At 41.1% G+C, this 19,544-nt stretch overlaps 1 protein-coding gene across 1 annotated transcript in view; it reads left to right on the forward strand.

Annotated features, from left to right (window-relative positions):
• The window catches only part of GFOD1 (Gfo/Idh/MocA-like oxidoreductase domain containing 1), a 60,968-nt gene extending 41,424 nt beyond the window's left edge, over positions 1–19,544 (forward strand). Inside the window, exon 2 of the mRNA XM_060774834.2 lies at positions 14,017–19,544. Coding sequence (XP_060630817.1) covers positions 14,017–14,936 — 920 coding nt within the window. The 3' untranslated portion in view covers positions 14,937–19,544. The remainder of the gene's footprint in view (positions 1–14,016) is intronic.

Consider the following 19,544-nt stretch of genomic DNA (forward strand, 5'->3'; position numbering starts at 1 on the left):
CCAAATTATTACAAGGATACCACTACCATTGATCCTCCAAAGTAAAATAAAAGGCAAACTCCAAATTTTCAAAGTGAGGGCAAAATTTTAGTGGACAGAAAGGATGGGCAAAGATTTAAGTTTCCATCTATAGCAGGCATGGGCAAGCTTCAGCCCTCCAGGTGTTTTGGACTTCAGCTCCCACAATTCCTTACAACCGGTAGGCTGTTAGGAATTGTGGGAGTTGAAGTCCCAAACACCCGGAGGGCTGAAGTTTGCCCATGCCTGGTCTATATGGTTGTACCCACTATTTAAGAGGGATCAAGTCATTCATTCTGCCATCTAAGATTATGGCTAAGTCACCTGGGGTCAGTGTAAATATGTTCCATGGCAAGTATGCTCAAACTATTCAGGATGCAGTATCATAAAAACTATATGTTCTCAAAGCCCTTTTTTGGCGTGTGCAACATCACAGACCTCAGAAGAGAGATATAAAAGCAAATTATTTCCCAAAGTACTGATTTTCTGCTTCTGGCATGTTTTGACTGTGGGTCCATCACCCCATTGCCATAGCACAGTGCCAACTCTAGTTGGACCCAGTCAAAACTGAGGATCCATACGCTTATCTGTGAATAAAAAAGACAATAGCATTGTTGTCTACTGTACATTTAATGTCATTTGTAATTTTACTCCTTAGTAGTTCCTCTCTTCCAATTTAATCCATTATGTTTCTTCTTTCTGCAGACTTTTAAGTGTAACTGCAAGGAACAGAAAGCACTATTATACAAGCTACCATGTTCTGTGGTAGCTGTTCCCCTATATCGGTGTTTAAATGTGGGGTTCAGCACATGTCTCTCAAGGGTGTTACATCTTTTTGAAGGCATCCCTCCAGTGCCCTCAGTGGCCTCTCTATCGTGAATGGCACTCTCTTCTCCTCACTTGCATAAGATAATTAAATACGCAGCAAGAACAAAGACAACAAGAAGCAGCAGACTCCAGCATTTGGCTGTGGGCCTGGTAAAAAGGTGTGGGCCTCAGTAAGTGCTCAACAGTGCCAAAACCTTGATGCCATCCTTTCCTTGTATTTTCCCAGACGGAGCTCTGTTAGATTATACATGATCATTCTTTATTTGGGTGTGCATAAGTGGATTTTCCTACTTTTACAGTAGGATTTTAAAGAGATGCTATCTTTACAAATAATTCCTAATGTGAATTCCATGTTCATGTTGCAATCTTGCATAAACTTCAGTGGCAGACTTTTATCTCTGTGTTTGGTCTCTCAGCTGCAGTGAGAATACCACATGAACTACAAAGACATCTGGGGGAAAGGGCCCTCATTGGGGTTTTTCCAGTTGTAAATGGAAAATTAACAGAAAGACAATTTTCTCTTCTACCATCTCAAAGTCCCCAGAAAACAAACAACTTCCTACCAACAAAATAGCAATTCATCTTCCAACAGACACTCTAATGGTGCTTTTATATTGACACTATCATGCAGTTTGGAGGTGGATTCAGATAAACTGGGTGCACTGTACCTACAGAAACACGCGAGGAGCCATTTTGAGGTTACAACAGTGGACACAGTGTCTGTTGATCTGAACCAAATCCTGGATTTTTTTTTCTTAACCAATCCACTGAGATGCAGTGATACACATTGCCATGTCTGTTCGGGATCCATGCTGAACGAGGGGAGGGCACAGGAATTGAGAACAAAAGGGCGGAAAGTGAGAATCTCTGTGGGAATTACATGGGTTCCCTTCAGGGGGAGTATATTTATTTTACAGCCAAGGGTGCTTCAGCATTTTTCAAAATGCATCAGCATTTTACATTTTCCCACCCCGGTTTCAAGCTCTGTATGGGATATACTTTTGTTGGCTGAAGCATGTTTTCTGGCTTATTCTGGACTTGTCAATGAATACTAGGCTATATTTTAAATGAAGGAATTGGAAAAACCATCTCCATACATTCCTTCCTCTAAGACAGCGTTTCACAACCTGGCCGTCGGGACCCGGGGGTGGGTCGCGAGGGGGTGTCAGAGGGGTTGCCAAAGACCATAAAAAAACCGCAGTATTTTCTGTTAGTCTTGGGTGTTCTGTGTGGGAAGTTTGACCCAATACTATGATTGATAGGGTTCAGAATGTTCTTTGGTTGAAGTTGAACTATAAACACAGCAACTACAACTCCCAAATGTCAAGGTCTGTTTTCCCCAAACTCCACCAGTGTTCACATTTGAGCATATTGAGTATTCGTGCCAAGTTTGGTCCAGATCCATCATTGTTTGAGTCCACCGTACTCTCTGGATGTAAGTGAACTACAACTCCAAAACTCAAGATCAATGCCCACCAAATCCTTTCAGTATTTTCTGTTGGTCATGGGAGTTCTGTGTGCCAAGACTGGTTCAATTCCATTACTGGTGGAGTTCAGAACGTTCTTTGAATGTAGGTTAACTATAAATCACAGCAACTACAACTCCCAAATGACAAAATCAGTCGTCGTCGTCCCCCCCCCCTCCCAACCCCACCAGTATTCAAATTTGGGAGTATCAGATATTTATGCCAAATTTGGTCCAGTTAATGAAAATATATCCTGCACATCCAATATTTACATTACGATTCATAACAGTAGCAAAATTACAGTTACAAAGTAGCAACAAAAATAATTTTATGGTTGTGGGTCACCACAACATGAGGAACTGTATTAAGGGGTCACAGCATTAGAAAGGTTGAGAACCACTGCTCTAAGAATACCTTATGGAATTCATGAAGTCACTATGAGTTGATGGGTGACTTGAAGCCACACACACATTGTGAAGAAACATTGGAAATGAAGACACAAAGCAACAATATACAGGTAGCACAATCCACGTGAAGCAGTATTTTGTGACTTTCCAGTCTGGTATATCTTTCTTATAGGATGTTGCTGCTGAGAGACAGGAAGTTCCTGTATAGAGATGTTATTATTGGAACTCTCACACTTTATCACAGCATCAGAGCAAGGGAGATGCCCATCTGTAATGGATGTCTCATCATTGAAGTGAATCACTTCCGCTGCTCTGCCACTACTGGGAAAGGCCATTACTGGGAATTTTACATTAGTGAATAAATACTCAGGTTAATGAAGAGAAGAGGTGCTGAAAATTAATTTTGCTGCAGCTGTGTAAGGGACAAAGCAGATGACATTTTAAGCAGCATGGAATTTAATGAAGCAGAACATGATTGGTCCTACATACCCTGACCTAGAGGCACCAAATCCCATCTAATCTTGGAAGCTAAGCAGGATCGGCCTTGATTAGTACTTGAATGGGAGACTGCCAATGAATAACAGGTGATCTAGGCTATATTCAGAGGAAGAAAATGACAAAACTTTCTCTGGGGATTCCTTGTCTAATAAAATCCTATGAAATTACATCTGCAGAAGACTTGAAGGCACATACACACAGAATGTGGCTGGCTGCTAAAGAGCTCTTTTCTCTCTCACTACACATTTCATGGAAAACCCTTGTGTATAAATAAAGGAGCCCTATCAATAGTTCCTGAAAAGACAGAAGCTGTCCTGTCAGGATGTAAATTATAGCACTCCAAAGGGCTACTCTTGTAATTATCTCTGGGCAACATTATGTGGCATGTAGCCAGTTGTTTGCAAAAATATAAACTAGGCTTTCTGGTGGGGAAATTATTTTTCCTTGTTCCGTGAGTGGGTGACCAGTTCCTGTCCTTCCACATAAATTAAGTGAGAGAGGAAACTCTCACTTCTCTTATTCTTCAGATGACGACTTCTCTGTCAATCTACCTTTCAAGTTATTTCCTTGCCAGCTCCCTCCCTGGAGGCTGTTCCTCTTCGTCTTGATTCCTGCCACTTATGAGGGTCACACAGTCATACTTTAACCCTGCTCCTGCCATTTTTTTCTGAGTGTTTCAATAGAAATGTGTAAAAAAAACCCTGTGATGTTGTAAACAGATGTTGAAAGCACGAGGAAGACAGTGCTCCATTTCTCCCATCTGTTGTCCGCTACTTTTCCTTTTACCACTGGGCTTTCACATGGAGCACCTAGGTTGGATGAAACCTTCAGTACCATTGGTTTACCATATACTTTGTAGGTTTTTTAAGCTGAACAGCAAATATCAGGACTTTTAAAAATCTTTTCAGCTTGTTAAATAACTTCTAAACAGGTTTCTAATCAAGATATGTACATGAAAGCAATTGAAAGACAGGAAAACAACAACGGAGGCTTCTGTGTTCAGTAGAGGAAGAATCAGTGTTTTCATGTTAAGTAGGTCACATTGTTTGCAGCTGAATTAGAGCTTAGTTTATTAATCTGGTTATTTTTACAGTGAAGTCCTTCAGCATGACCCAATTGGCTCCAATTTAGATTCATATGATAGGGATAGTGAATCTGTAAGAATGGGAGCTGTAAATCCACATTTCCACTGTCCTTCTGGGTTAGGACAGGATGGCCACCTGAAGGTTTGCAGGATCTATGCCTACATCCTACTGTCATTTCCCATAAGCAACTTCTCTCTAGCAGTATGATCAATGGGAGTTGTAATCCAAACCAAGTCTACTTAAAGCAATGGTTCCCAACCCTTGGTCCTCCAGGTGTTTTGGACATCAGCTCCCACAATTCCTAACAGCTGGGATTTCTGGGAGTTGAAATCCAAAACACCCAGACAACCAAAGGTTGGGAACCACTGATTTAAAGTGATGGTCCATGGATTTAGGCCTATCCATAGGCCATTGGTTGTAAACCTCAGGAATATTTCCAGCAAAGAGAAACAGTTGTAGTCAGTGGTTATACGTGTGGTATTGGTACTTGGCAGATGGGAAGGCGGGTTTGCAAGACCTCCATGTAAGTAAGTTAGCTTGAGATACCCCAGTCTAAACCACCTGGAGAACATAACCTTCAAGAAGGCTGAACTGTCTGTGTTCTGTGATAATTCTCACCGAATATGCCTTTTCTTAAGTGGGAAATGAAACATGTCCTGCAGAAATTGAGTCTTCTTGAGAAGGAGCAGTGCTCTTTCAGCTGTGGTATCCTATGATTCTATAATAGGATATGGGCAGCCTGGCTGTGAGGAGGGCTGCCGCATTTGGAAATAAAGCTTTGGGGACATTAATAGCAATCTGTGCTTGAGATTCAGTTTCAAATTTTGCTTTCAGGAAAGATGATAAGTCATTTTATCTGGCATTTTGTCAATACAGCTAGCCTTCAATAATGATACTGGGGATTGTTTTGATAGGCCAGTACTTTTCCACTCTCCATATGACCTTCATTTCAATTTTCTTTCATTAAGATTTTATTTATCGTGTCAGGAGCGAACCAAACTGTTGTATTCCATTTAAACACATACATACACAAAGTTTTCTGTGTGCCCAGGAAGGGGTCTCTAATTTGGTATCAGTCATTGATTGAGTTTCCGGGTTTAAGCCTGCCACTTTTGGGCTCTCGCTTGGTGAGGTGTTCCAGCAAGTGTCTCTGTAAATCTTAGAAAACTATTTCTTGATTTAAGTCATTGGCATGCTGGCTGATATCCAAACAGGGGATAGGCTGGAGATGTCACTGCCTTGGTCCTTTCACTATGGGTTGCTACTTCCCGCGGATGTCAGGTGGTGCAATACCAGCTAAATAGTATAATTTCTCCAGTGGTGTAGGGCGCAGACACCCCGTGATAATGTGGCATGTCTCAATAAGAGCCACATCCACTGTTTTAGCGTGGTGAGGTGTGTTCCACACTAGGCATGCATATTCAGCAGCAGAGTAGCAAAGCGCAAGGGCAGATGTCTTCACTGTATCTGGTTGTGATCCCTAGGTTGTGCCAGTCAGCTTTCATGTGATATTATTTCTAGCACCCACTTTTTGCTTGATATTCAGCCAGTGCTTCTTGTAGGCCAGAGAACGGTCTAGGGTAACTCCCAGGTATTTGCGTGTGTTGCATTTCATTAAGATGATAGGACCCAATTCAAAGGGTGCAGACACATAGACATGCAGTCCACAATTAATGTGGGAAGGACTTGGTTGTTTTCCAGACAACATAATATATCTAATTCATGGCTTTCTTGAATGGATAATTCTACAGACTTAGGAAGCTAATGCTCTACATTAGTGGGAGACCAACAATAATCATTTGATCAGTTCCTGGAGACTCAGCCTTCACTAGTTTGAAGCATTTCAAATGTCTTGGGCTGCAAGCTCCATAACACCCAGCCAGAGTGGGTGAGTGATGGGAATCCAACACATTTTGAAAAGTGATGAATTAGAGAAGCTCAGTTTATATCAGTGAGCTAACATTATATATAAATAGTGCCAGTATAACTGTTGTGATTATGTTAGCCTCATTAACCCATGCCTGATTCACATGACTAAGCCACAGGATACCAGCCATCATAAATATTTATGTCTTTCCACCTAATCTCCCAAAGCACTCTTTTCTTTTGTTATGCAGAAGCCATGGTTAAAAATGTTTCCAGTCAGTCATATGGTTTTATAGACTGGAATGTCGTGTTTTGCTTTCCTGCATTAACCTTGTGTTTCATCATTGTGTCACATGTTATATGCTAAGAAGCCATGTAACTGCAATGTAAACATGGATCTCAAAAGCAGTTAAAGAGCTGTAGTGTGAATAGGGAATAGTGTATAAAGATTTTTTTCATTAATGAGGGGACATTTGTATATGTTGGAGATATGACTAATCTACATTTCTTTGGGGTCTACACACTTGGGTTAGTGTTGTCTTAACTTATTCTGCCATGTCATTTACTATACTTGTATTCCCTTTGCTTATTTTAGCCTGGCACTTCTATATATAGAAGTTGTTTACTGCATTTCCCCTACCCCACCCCTCTATTTCCTTTAATACAACTGCCACTGGGCGCTGCTAAGAGCTGTACCAGGGGATGAATTGGGATGCTGGGCACACAGACTTGCCAGATCATGTGATGTGTGCATTAAAGTACAGTCCATGAAGGGCAAGAGAAGGTGGACTGATGCTGTGAGGACAAATATCTGTGATGAATGCACACTATTAACACTGTGCAGAAAACAAGAAAAGCAAAAGAATTATGTGAACTGTTTTTTTCTGAATCTTCAGAATATTATAGTTGTTATTATTATTATTATTTAACCTTTATTTACTCACATCTATTTGCCATGATGCCTGGACGGGATTATACTAGGTATTTTACTTGGCTCACTAACTCATGTACAGGCCGGTGGTGATTTGTAATTTTCATTAAAAAAATATGCAACTCTACCAGAGTTTGAAGAATTTAGGGGCCAAGCTGGCCACTTGGAGTGCCTCTGGTGTTGCCGCAAGGAGGTCCTCCATTGTGCATGTGGCAGGGCTCAGGTTGCATTGCAGCAGGTGGTCTGTACTTTGCTCCTCTCCACACTCGCATGTCATGGATTCCACTTTGTAGCCCCATTTCTTAAGGTTGGCTCTGCATCTCGTGGTGCCAGAGCGCAGTCTGTTCAGCGCCTTTGAAGTTGCCCAGTTTTCTGTGTGCCCTGGAGGGAGTCTCTCATTTGGTATCAGCCACTGATTGAGGTTCTGGGTTTGAGCCTGCCACTTTTGGACTCTCGCTTGCTGAGGTGTTCCAGCGAGTGTCTCTGTAGATCTTAGAAAACTATTTCTTGATTTGAGTCGTTGACGTGCTGGCTGATACCCAAACAAGGGATGAGCTGGAAATGTCACTGCCTTGGTCCTTTCACTATTGGCTGCTACTTCCTGGCAGATGTCAGGTGGTGCAATACCGGCTAAACAGTGTAATTTCTCCAGTGGTGTAGGGCGCAGACACCCCGTGATAATGTGGCATGTCTCAATAAGAGCCACATCCACTGTTTTAGCGTGGTGAGGTGTGTTCCACACTGGGCATGCATACTCAGCAGCAGAGTAGCATAGTGCATCATCAAAGCAGATAATCCACATTATCTGCTTTGAACTGGATTATAGGAGTCTAAACCGCCATGTAATGCAGTTCAAAGCAGATAATTTTGGATTTTATATGGCAGTGTAGAAGTGGCCTGAGAAACATTCATACTTTCTGAGTCTATGGAATTCTGAAACAAAGGAATTGTTTGTTGTATTGTCGAAAGCTTTGTTGGTAGCATTTGGTGCCATGTGTTGACCATTGGTTGTGCTTTTAAGAGTTCTTTGTATAGTGAGCAGAAATGATAATAAAGTAAGAAGTCATGAGTGAACATTCAGAATGTTTGTTTGCGAAGGGAGTTATTTTGCTTCCCTTTCCAATGTGGGGGCAGAAAAGAAGGCAATTAGTGGGCATTGCAGATTCAGCTAAATATCATATCCAGATGTCTTTATTTTGATGGTTCTTGGACCACAGAAAGCATCTGCAGATAATCGAGAAGAGAAAAACAATTATAAGTGAAATGGATATCGATGAATCTCCTGACACATTGGGATAAAATGAATGTTCTTTATGGAGTACATGTGGTTTGTTCAATATTGGTAACTATTCTTAGGAATTTGAGTTGTAGTTTTGTTACTTTATTATGCCTGCTGGGAATCTTTTCCTTGAAGCTTACGCTGCAGTAGTGATGCTTTCTATTGCCCTTCTTTTAGGTTTAGACTAGGGAGTGCGATTTGCCCACAATCACCCAATGGCTGAATGAAGATTCAAGCCCTGGTCTTTTAGATCCCTAGTCCAACACTTAAATCACCCCACCATGCTGTCTGATTTATAATTCATGGTTGAAGTGGCACTTGTAGTGTCAGCTATACAAACTGGAGCCAAATGCTGCAGTGTGCAGTCCAAGGGGTGTGAACCAATTCCTTTGAACTGTCAGAACCAATTCCTTTGAACTGTCAGAGACGATGCTGTGCTGAAGTGTTCAGTTGGGATGACACTGGTGCTGCTTCATTGGTTCTCCATGTGACTGCTTCATTTCTGTGTGTTTGGGGGCCATTTCTACTTGTGTCTAAATGCCCTCATGCCCAGGTCACCAACAATGGCATTTTCAGTTGGGATTAAGAGCAGCTCACCATGATTTCTTCTCTCTTAAAATAAAGCAAGCATTGTTTCCAAATTACATAATTCCAAATGTTTATAAAAATCAGAACGCCCAAACTGTAGATCCATTGCTAGCAAAGCCAAACTATCCCCTTGGCAGATCACCATGTAACTGAAGCATGACAAAGCTGCAGTGTTAAACAGATGGCTGCGAAAACATTTTTGAAGCAAAAAACCCTGTTCTGGAGGAGCATGGTTGGCTGCATTGTTTACTTATATTACTGATGTATAATATTGCCTAAAGCCAACTTGTAGCTTGCTATTGTTTCTGAATTAGGATTCAGCACTCTTGTCATCTTCCTTGTCTAACGACAAGTCATAACTGTCTGAAGTTTCTTAAACTGTATATAAATGCAATGCAAATGTGTGAAGTAAATGTGCATGTTGATAACTTGAAACTCTGATCTCTAGTAATTTGTTGGTCATTCATTCAGTCATTTCTGACTCTTCATGACTTCATGGACCAGTCCACGCCAGAGCTCCCTGTCGGTCGTCACCACCTCCAGCTCCTTCAAGGTCAATCCAGTCACTTCAAGGATACCATCCATCTATCTTGCCCTTGGTCGGTCCCTCTTCCTTTTTCCTTCCATTTCCCCCAGCATAATTGACTTCTCTAAGTTTTCCTTTCTTCTCATGATGTGGCCAAAGTACTTCATCTTGGACTCTACTATTCTTCCCTCCAATGAGCAGTCAGGCTTTATTTCTTGAAGTATGGACTGGTTGGATCTTCTCGCTGTCCAAGGCACTCTCAGCACTTTCCTCCAACACCACAGTTCAAAAGCATCTATCTTCCTTCGCTCAGCCTTCCCTCTGGTCCAGCTCTCACATCCATAGGTGACTATGGGGAATACCATTGCTTTGACTCTGCAGATCTTTGTTGTTAATAGATGAGTCTAATTTTCATTTACCACCGGAGTGTAGCCCGCTGTTCTGGGGGAGGTATTGGAATATAAGGCTGAGAATATTTATGGAAGGCAACAACAGATTTCTAGACCATGCATCAGATCATGTCTTGAAAGCAAAGGAAGGCCAACCCTGGCTGGTACTTGGATGGAAGACTGCCAATGAATATCAGGTGCTGTGAGCTATAGTATTCCTTGCCTTAAGACAATCACATGAAATTCATGGGGTTGCCATAAGTTGAAATGCACAATCCACATCAAAAGTGTCTAGTGTGCATTAGAACCATTTTCAGAATCCACTAAGAGGACCTTTTGCGCCTTTGTGGCATACCTAAGGATTTATAAAGTTGTGCAATGTAGAATTTGAGCAGGAATTTGAAAACAGGATTTAAGTAAAGGAAAGAAGATTGAACCTATCAATGTGTCTTCACACTTGGTGCACTCCCAATATATTTCACACTCCTTCACAAAGGAGGCTACTTGCATTCTTTTAAAAAACTTTTTTATCTAAATGTAGCCCTTCAGGTATTGGGAACTTGCAACCAAAGAAGGGCTAGACTTCTAACTCCTCCATCCACTCATTTATTTATTTACGATGTTTCTATCCTGCCTTTCTTGAACCCAAAGGTGACTCAAGGTGGCTTACAACCAGGCAATCATTTGATGCCTTAACAATATACACTTAAACCACATTTAAAACATATTCACAAGAAATTGTAACTTTCCACTGAATGTAGTTACAGCCCTCCATGCGGTTTGCACAATTAGGGTTCTAGATCACATCAACCATTTTAATCCAGTCATTGCTGTGACTTCATTTTAGAGCTTCCGCTTTAACTTGTAACCATTGTCATGGATTTTTCTCACAGAGAAGCTAACAACATCTGAATAGGTCAGTATTCGACATCCCATTTACTTTGATCTTCTTTACAATGTAGTTTTAGTTCAGAGAATAAAATACTGCCCTGTGGAGTCACTGTTTTGTTTCCACTTCTTCCATTCTTGAGTATTTTCCCCTCTGGGCAACCATTTGCCAGCATTTCATGGCTTCTGAACACACTGAGCCCCAATTTTAGGTGCTGACATCACTCCTGAGGCTTGTATGTATGCAGAAATGCATGCATTTAAAAAAGTGTATATCGAGCCTCCACTCCGGTGACCTCAAGGCAACATGCAAGTGTTTCTTTTCCCCACATTGATAGGGTCAATTAGTGAATGTTAAAGTTCACTGAGGATGGATCTACACTGCATTATAATCCAGATTATCAAATTGGATAATTTATTTACTATATTTATTTACTATACTTGTATACCGCCTTTCTCAGCCTTAATGGCGACTCATTTTTGGACAACTAATCCACGGCCCCTTCCACACAGCTGAATAAAACCCCACATTATCTGCTTTGAACTGGATTATATGGTAGTGTGGACTCAAGATAACCCAGTTCAAAGCAGATATTGTGGGATTTTCTGCCCTGATTTCCTTTTTTATACAGCTGTATTGATGGGCCCCACATTATGTGCTTTGAACTGGATTATACGAGTCTATACTGCTATATAATCCAGCAGAAAAATGAAGACAGGCAAGGGGCAAAGGGAGGTGAACACTGAGCAAGGTAGCAACAGCAGAGAAACAAAAAGAGCAAGGATATTTATTATGTGGTGAAATTATTACTGCAGATGCCTCTCCTAAAACAATTGAAATAACACTGCGCCGTAATTATGGATTCACCCATGCTGGACTACATCTTACGTTGTGAATGACTGAAGCTGGGGGCTGTTTGTGTGCTGGAAAAGGTATCTAGCGGTAATAATCTGAAACTCCATTTCCCACCCTTTCAAGAGGCATGAGTTTAATTCATGGGAAGTTTGTGGTTGCAGAGATATAGCCATTTCAATTTGGGTCCATCTTTTTGAAACGCTATGCATTTTGAACTCAATTTTCTGCAACTGAAGTAATCTGAGGACAAAGAGAGAAAATGAGATGGGAGATTGAAACAGACATTTTAAAAGCAGTTGAAGTATTGGAGTGGCAGAAACACAATAGGACTGCTTCTTCCAAACTGGGACAAAGGTATATGGTATGCAGGAAGAAAATAACCTTTTCAGTGGGGAAGGAAAATTGGGAAAGGCTGCAGAAGTTGTTCAGAAATGAAAATGGTGTTCATGGCAGTTGCATCTTTATGCTACTATGGTTGTGTGTGTGTGTGATTTGTTGGAATTTTATGTAAAAGCTCTGTTTCTGCATTTTTAAGTTGTTTGCCAGCCCTGGAGTCCTATGGTGCAAACATATCCTGCTGGCAAAAAAATTATTTAAATAAAGCACTGATTAACACTGAATATAATTCTGCTGCCGAAGGTACAGCTGGAGCCTTATCTGTTAAAGGAATGTAGGTCAGCTACACAAATTCATTCTGTGAAGTCAAACAAACCTAATGTTAGATGAATCAAGTAGGCACAGTAGGAGATGGTTGATGTTTCATGTGGAAGGTTTAGAGGCACTGCTTCGCAGGCAATCTAGACATTTGAGGAGGAAGCTCAAAAGAATGTAAACATGCCAGCAGTGGTTGCCAGATGAAGATATTAAAAATCAGAGAGGCTTGTTCTGGAGAGCAGGTAGTGAATTTTGTAGCATGCTAGGGAACTCTATGGAGCCCCCAGTGGTGCAGTGGGTTAAAGCGGTAAGTTGCTGAACTTGCTGATGGAAAGGTTGGTGGTTCTAATCTGGGGAGTGGGGTGAGCACCTGCTGTTAGCCCAGCTTCCACCAACCTAGCAGTTCGGAAACATGCAAATGTGAGTAGATCAATAGGTACCGCTTTGGCAGAAAGCTGTCATGCTGGCCACATGACCTTGGAGGTGTCTGCGGACAATGCCGGCTCTTCGGCTGAGACATGGAGATGAGTACCACCTCCCAGAGTCAGACATGAGTACACTTAATGTCAGGGGAAACCTCTACCATTAGTGAGCTCTATAGCTTTGGCTTTCAAATATTTTTTCCTAGCAGTATGTCTCAGAACTCCAATTCATTGCAGATGCTCCTGGTACAAATTTGGCTCCATTTTTGTGGGGTTAAAGAAAGCATTTAGCATTCCTGTTGTTAGATAAGAAATTGCCTTTAAAGCTGGAATGGTGAGTCTTTGGTTTTCCAGATATTGTTGGACCCACCTTCTATCTCCTTCAGTCAGCGGTTAATTTTTTAATGTCTACAATACATTCAAAAATCTTTTTGAGAACACGCCAGCTGTAATGATGAAAATGTTGAAATATGTATAGAAAATCCACTGTATCCCTTCTATATGTAAAATCCTGGACTACTACCCAATTTATTTTCCTTTTAGGCTGGAGCTACACTGCCCTATATCCCAAGATCTGATTCCAGATTATCTGTTTTGAACTGTATTAAATGAGTCTAGACTGCCAGATAGTCAGGGATAAGCAGATAATCTGGGATCAGATTCTGGGATATAGGGCAGTGTAGAAGGGGCTTAAGATGACAGCACTATGCACAGGAATTCCAAGGTCTAATATGATCATTCGTCCTTTTATAGCTATGTTTGAAGTTTTTAGACCTCTTAACAGGGGTAGAGTTTTAAGTTGAAACCAAACTAGATTCTAGGGAATGTGCTTGTGTTAAATTTTAAGATGGCGAAACATCAGGCTGAAATGCAGGCGTTAATAAATCATGTGGTGAAAAATGAAGGCTTTGAACAGGAAAATCTGCTTTTGGTGTCACCATTATATAGTTTGTTTAAATTCTGCTCTATCTCCCCAAGGGGATTAGAGTTCTATAGTCTACCCTTTCCAGAATGAGATTGTATTTTCTTGTGCACCAAGAAATTAAGTTGCCTGCATTTATTGATAACCAGAAGCCCTAAATTCTGTTTATGAAACATGCCATGTAACTGAAACAAGAACACATGGTATTACATTGCATTTTCCAGAGATCCTGTCTCACAAAAACAACAAGGTCATGGGCATGTTATTCTTTCTCTGAATTGTTTCCAAACAGGGTCCTTTCTTTAGCAGCCTTACTAGATTCCTGCTGTATTGGTACTTAAGGGCATAAGGTGTCCCAGCTTCATAACTCTTTCTCTTTTTAATGTCTGGCAGGGATTGGGAAGAATGTCATCTGTGACAGGACCGCTACTCCATTGGACGCCTTTAGGATGATGTCTGCCGCCCACTATTATCCTAAGCTCATGAGCATTATGGGTAACGTTCTTCGCTTCCTGCCTGCCTTTGTGAAGATGAAGCAGCTGATCCAAGAGGGCTACGTTGGAGAGCTGCTGGTGTGTGAGGTACAGGTCCACAGTGGGAGCCTGCTGGGGAAGAAGTACAACTGGAGCTGCGATGACTTGATGGGCGGCGGAGGTTTGCACTCGGTTGGCACCTACATCATTGATCTTTTGACCTTCCTAACTGGCCAGAAGGCTGTCAAAGTACATGGGCTGCTAAAGACCTTTGTGAAACAGACGGACCACATCAAGGGAATCCGCCAAATCACGAGCGATGACTTTTGTACTTTTCAAATGGTCCTGGAAGGAGGAGTGTGTTGCACTGTTACGCTCAACTTCAACGTGCCTGGAGAATTTAAACAGGATATCGTTGTAGTGGGTTCCAGCGGGCGGCTGATTGTGGTAGGCACTGATTTATATGGGCAGAGCAATAACTCACAACAGAAGGAGCTTCTTTTGAAGGACTCCACGCCAGTCAGCAATGCCTTGTTACCAGAAAAGGCCTTCAGTGACATCCCGTCCCCTTACCTACGGGGGACAATAAAGATGGTGCAGGCCGTCAGGGAGGCGTTTGAAGATCAGGATGACCGGCGAACGTGGGACGGGCGGCCGCTCACGATGGCTGCCACTTTTGATGACTGTCTTTATGCTTTGTGCGTGGTGGACACTATTAAGAAATCAAACCAACTGGGTGAATGGCAGAACATTGTAATTATGACTGAAGAACCAGAACTAAGCCCTGCCTACTTGATCAGCGAAGCAATGCGCAGAAGCAGAATGTCTCTGTACTGTTAGCTTTTTATTGCTAGTATTATTATTATTTTGTCAAATCTTGGTAAATAGGAATAAGGCGAAGCAGAAAATATGTCTTGCTTGTCAGATAGGTATTGGACAAGAAAGAGGAAATATGGAGAGGCAATTTCTGTTGTTTAAATCCTCCCATTGCCTAATTGGTGCTGAAATAGTAAATGCATTTGAAATGCCTGTAAAAATAATCCCTGACAAGCTGTTTACAAAATAGCATTATAGGAAAGTAAAACGTAACATACCTGAAAGCTGCACGTGCACATCTGATTCACTTGCACTTAAAGTGAAAACAAAAAAATTGTTCAGGGAAGTCTAAATAGTAGTCTCAGTGTGTGTTTCCTAAAGACAAGAGGAAGGTGATGGAGTTGTGTTAGTGGAGCCCACAATATTACTCGCATGGATCCTCAGATGTGAAAAAGCACATGAAATTTTAAAAGATAATTGAGAACCTAAAATAAAGTTTTTTCTCTGTTTTGTCAGAAGAATTAATCCATGACCGTACAAGAGGAATGGCAAAATTCATGTTCCTTTCTCTCCTGCCAGAGAGTTGTGATCTGTAATGCTGATATCATTTTGCTTACAACAAAAGTTTAATTGCTTGCTTAAACAAAAAGGCAACTGTATCTAAATAGGCACTAGAAAGGGGGCACAGCTATTGGCAGCCTGCATGAACCTTGTGCCCACAGATGTATTGGAGTACAGCTCCCATCAATCCTGCAAGTTGTCTTCTGTTGGGGTACTAAGAGTTGCATTACAATACAACTGGAGGGTGATAGGTTGGGGAAGCTTGGCCTAGGCCAGATATGGGCGACCATGGTGCATTGAGGTCCTATTTTTCTGACCTTGGAATCGCTACATGGACAGCCCAAAAATTAAAATTGAAGCAGCCAGAAGTTTTTTATGGACAGTGGAAAGAATACAGCCTATTTAATAGGTAGTTACTTCTACAAGCCATTTAAATCAAGCAAAATCCCTTTTAAAAATTGTGTTTTTTTCAGTTGCCACTGAAATCTATTTTGTTTTGAAATTACAAAATTACTGTTATCATCATATCATCCATCCCTGCCTAAAGCAGTTTTAACACCATTTGCAGAATTCCTTTGGTCAAGCATGGGCTGACTACCTGTTAGGAATTGTGGGAGTTGAAGTCCAAAACACCTGGAGTGCTGAAGTTTGCCCAGTCCTGCCTTAGGTGCAAGAACAATAAAAACTAAAGAGACATGCTTTCAATCCCTGTTTTGTTTGGTATCAGCCATTGTTAATCTGTCCTGGGTGTTTAAAAATGTTAAACTATGGTCTAAGATTAAAGAGAAGCAAGGAAGCTCATAAACGGCCAGGCAGTACTTTGCTGATGAAGCTTGAACAGCACTTTGAGTGTAATAGAAATATTACTTCCAGGAATTCGTTTTAATCCTGACTGCATAGTGAGATGGATATACTTAGAATCTACTAAATTCCTGCTGCACCCTTGTTCAAAAGCACACTAGCTAATAGCTTTTAAACAGAGGCTGGATGGCCATCTGTCAGGGGTGATTTGAATGCAATATTCCTGCTTCTTGGCAGGGGGTTGGACTGGATGACCCATGAGGTCTCTTCCAACTCTATGATTCTATGATTCTAGTGTGCAACCATGAGTTTTTAAAAAATGCAAAGCAATTGAATGAAAGATAATTTTGCCTCCTGGCTTAATCATTGCAGGATTGAATTTCTTTAGGAAGGCACTGGGTGCCAGTAGAGCTTTTATGATGTATTGATAAAGGCTTTCATGGCCGGAATCACTGGGTTGCTGTGAGTTTTCCAGACTGTATGGCTATATTCCAGAAGCATTCTCTTGACGTTTCACTCACATCTATGACCTCACAACCTCTAAGGATGCCTGCCATAGATGTGGGCGAAATGTCAGAAGAAAATGCTTCTGGAACATGGCCATACAGTCTGGAAAACTCACAGCAATCCAGAGCAATTTTGGACATACAGTATTCTTTTTTGAACTAAAGCTCCCACTGGCCTTATGGCTGGGAGATTCAGGCTGCAGTTATCTATAAAACTAACGTTTCTAATATCTGTCTGACCATACCTATGAGTCACAGAAAGTTGTTTTTTTACAGCTAATGCTCATTGGTTGTGACATGCAAGTGAAATGCTGGCTTTATTTTGCACTTTTATGATCTTTACCTAAAAGACTTAAATAAAGAAATATCTTGGCTTATTCAAGAGAAATAGCATTTAGCCTCAACTAAACCTATTCTCAAATTATGCAATACATTATTTTGTTTTATTTAGGTAAAGACATAAATTGTCTTTCATCCCCCCACTCCCCCAAAAAAGCCACAACCCTACTGGTGGCTAGCAAGAAAGTCATAGGAGAGACGCAAAATCAAAATGCTGTAAATAATAAAAACCATCAGTAGCAGAAAAAAATTACAAAAAGCTGCCAATTATAATTGGTCATCTGATATGCTGTAATGTTGGGGCAAATTAGAGCCTGAACAACTTCAAAGATCTATGCTCAAGATGTGAGCCACATTCTTGAGCTGACATAGACACTTGCACTGAAAAGAAATCTAACGGTAGACAGTAGGATCTATTTCAGGCATGGGTAAACTTCGGGTCTCCATGTGTTTTGGTCTTCACATGCCATAATTCCTAATAACCTGTTAGGAATTGTGGAAGTTGGAGTCCAAAACATCCGGAGGGCTGACGTTTGCCCAGGCCCGATCTATTTCCTATTAGTATGTACTTGAATGTAAGTTTCTGCTCTGCTTTGTGCTCTCTGCAGGTAGTTAACACATTATCTCTTTCCTTCCTTCCACCTTTGCAAGGTCTCCTTTGGAGCAGTGCCTTGAACAACCGTACAGTCTCTACTGCAGTGGGCCCTCTACTTCTGAGGTTAGGGGCGCATGACCCCTGTGAAAGTGCAGGAAACACATTTTTTTAAATGTTATTTTTTAACTTGAGAAAATATCTCCATAGGAATCTCTTGGTTCTCCAGTCAGCTTCGGCCAGGCATTGGTTGTAGAGTTGCACTGAAAGGACCTGGAGATTCCAAGAGAAGGTATGAATTAAATCTATGAATAATCAAATCTGCAAAAAGTGAAGCCTGCAGATGTGGAAGGCCAACTGTATTCTTCCTCTCCTCTCTCTGTCCCACTACCTTGTCCAATATGATGGATGAGTATGGGACTAGGAAAAAACTGGGTAAAGTATCAAAGCTCATGCTAAAATTGCCTTTGCTATTCTTTCCCTCTGATCCGGGGATGCTTGTGCACAATGGGATGCACCTTCTGAAGGCAGCCCTTATTGTTAAGCAGGCTTGAGATAGATGTCTTAATTAAGCAGGTGCTGGGAGATGCAAAGCTGTGATGAAGGTAATGGGCTTGGTATCCCATCAGCGTGACAGATCTGAAAGTGGGAGCAAATTCAGGAATGGAAATGATGATGTACAGCTTAAATTCATTCTGGACGTTGTGGCTACTGATCAAAGGTTCTCCAGTTTGTGTATGTATGTGTTTTTCATGTCAGAAGCGACTTGAGAAACTGCAAGTTGCTTCTGGTGTGAGACAATTGGCTGTCTGCAAGGCCATGGCCCAGGGGACGCCCATATGTTTTGGTGTTTTACCATCCTAGTGGGAGGCTTCTCTCATGTCCCCGCATGGGGAGCTGGAGCTAACCACCATTTCTTAAAAAGCACTTGAGGAAAGAATGAGATGTTTACTGTATGAATTTATAGATCTTTCAAATAGGAAACAAAACTCCAGTCAAGCCTGCTGGAATCATACTCTTATTTCAGTCCATCCTGGACAAGTCTAGCCAGGTCTATTTACTTTTCTGCCTCTCTGTTATGCTCCCCAGCAATGATAGTACTGTAAAAAGAGTTTTAAAAAAGATGGTACCTAGTTCTGTAAACTATTTTAGGTATAGAATTAGCACACCATGGTTGACTGAAGTGCTTGGCTATCTCTGAGCCTTGAATGATGCCTTTTTTCCCTTTCGGTCTTCAAAAATCCAAGTGTACATTTACTGCTGTATTTAAATATATCTATTTATTGTGTTTTGCAAGGATATATATGTGTGTATATAATATACTGTATATATATAGACAGAAATACAAGAAGCAAACTATATCTCTAAAATGTCAGTGCATGGGCATTTTGTGTACAGTAGATATTTTAAAAAAGTTATTTATCAAACAAAAGTGTGATTAAAAACAGAGTCTATATTTTATATATCTATATCCTGTAGATAGCAAGACGCATTGACCTTTAAATTATAGCAAGAGGAAACGTGCAGATTTTAAATAGAAACGGGCATGTGTTGTGGTTATCTCTAGCACTTTGACAGGCTGGTTATTTTTTCGTGGAAAGCTGCCTTCGGTGGTTTTCAGTTGCAGCAAATCCACCTGTCCTTCTGTTTCTTGAAAGGTTCATGTTTGCGTGTTACTTTTTCAACTGCTTGGGGAATGTAATTAGCTACAGGCAGCTATAAGAATAGATGTGCTACTTCGGATATGGTTTTCTCCTGTTCTTCTATATCTGCATTGTTGGACTAAATAGAATATAAATGGCAAATAAAGACATCAAAGGATTCTGGCAGTTA

Source organism: Anolis sagrei, chromosome 4 (genome assembly GCF_037176765.1).
Source record: "Anolis sagrei isolate rAnoSag1 chromosome 4, rAnoSag1.mat, whole genome shotgun sequence".
Lineage (NCBI taxonomy): Eukaryota > Metazoa > Chordata > Lepidosauria > Squamata > Dactyloidae > Anolis > Anolis sagrei.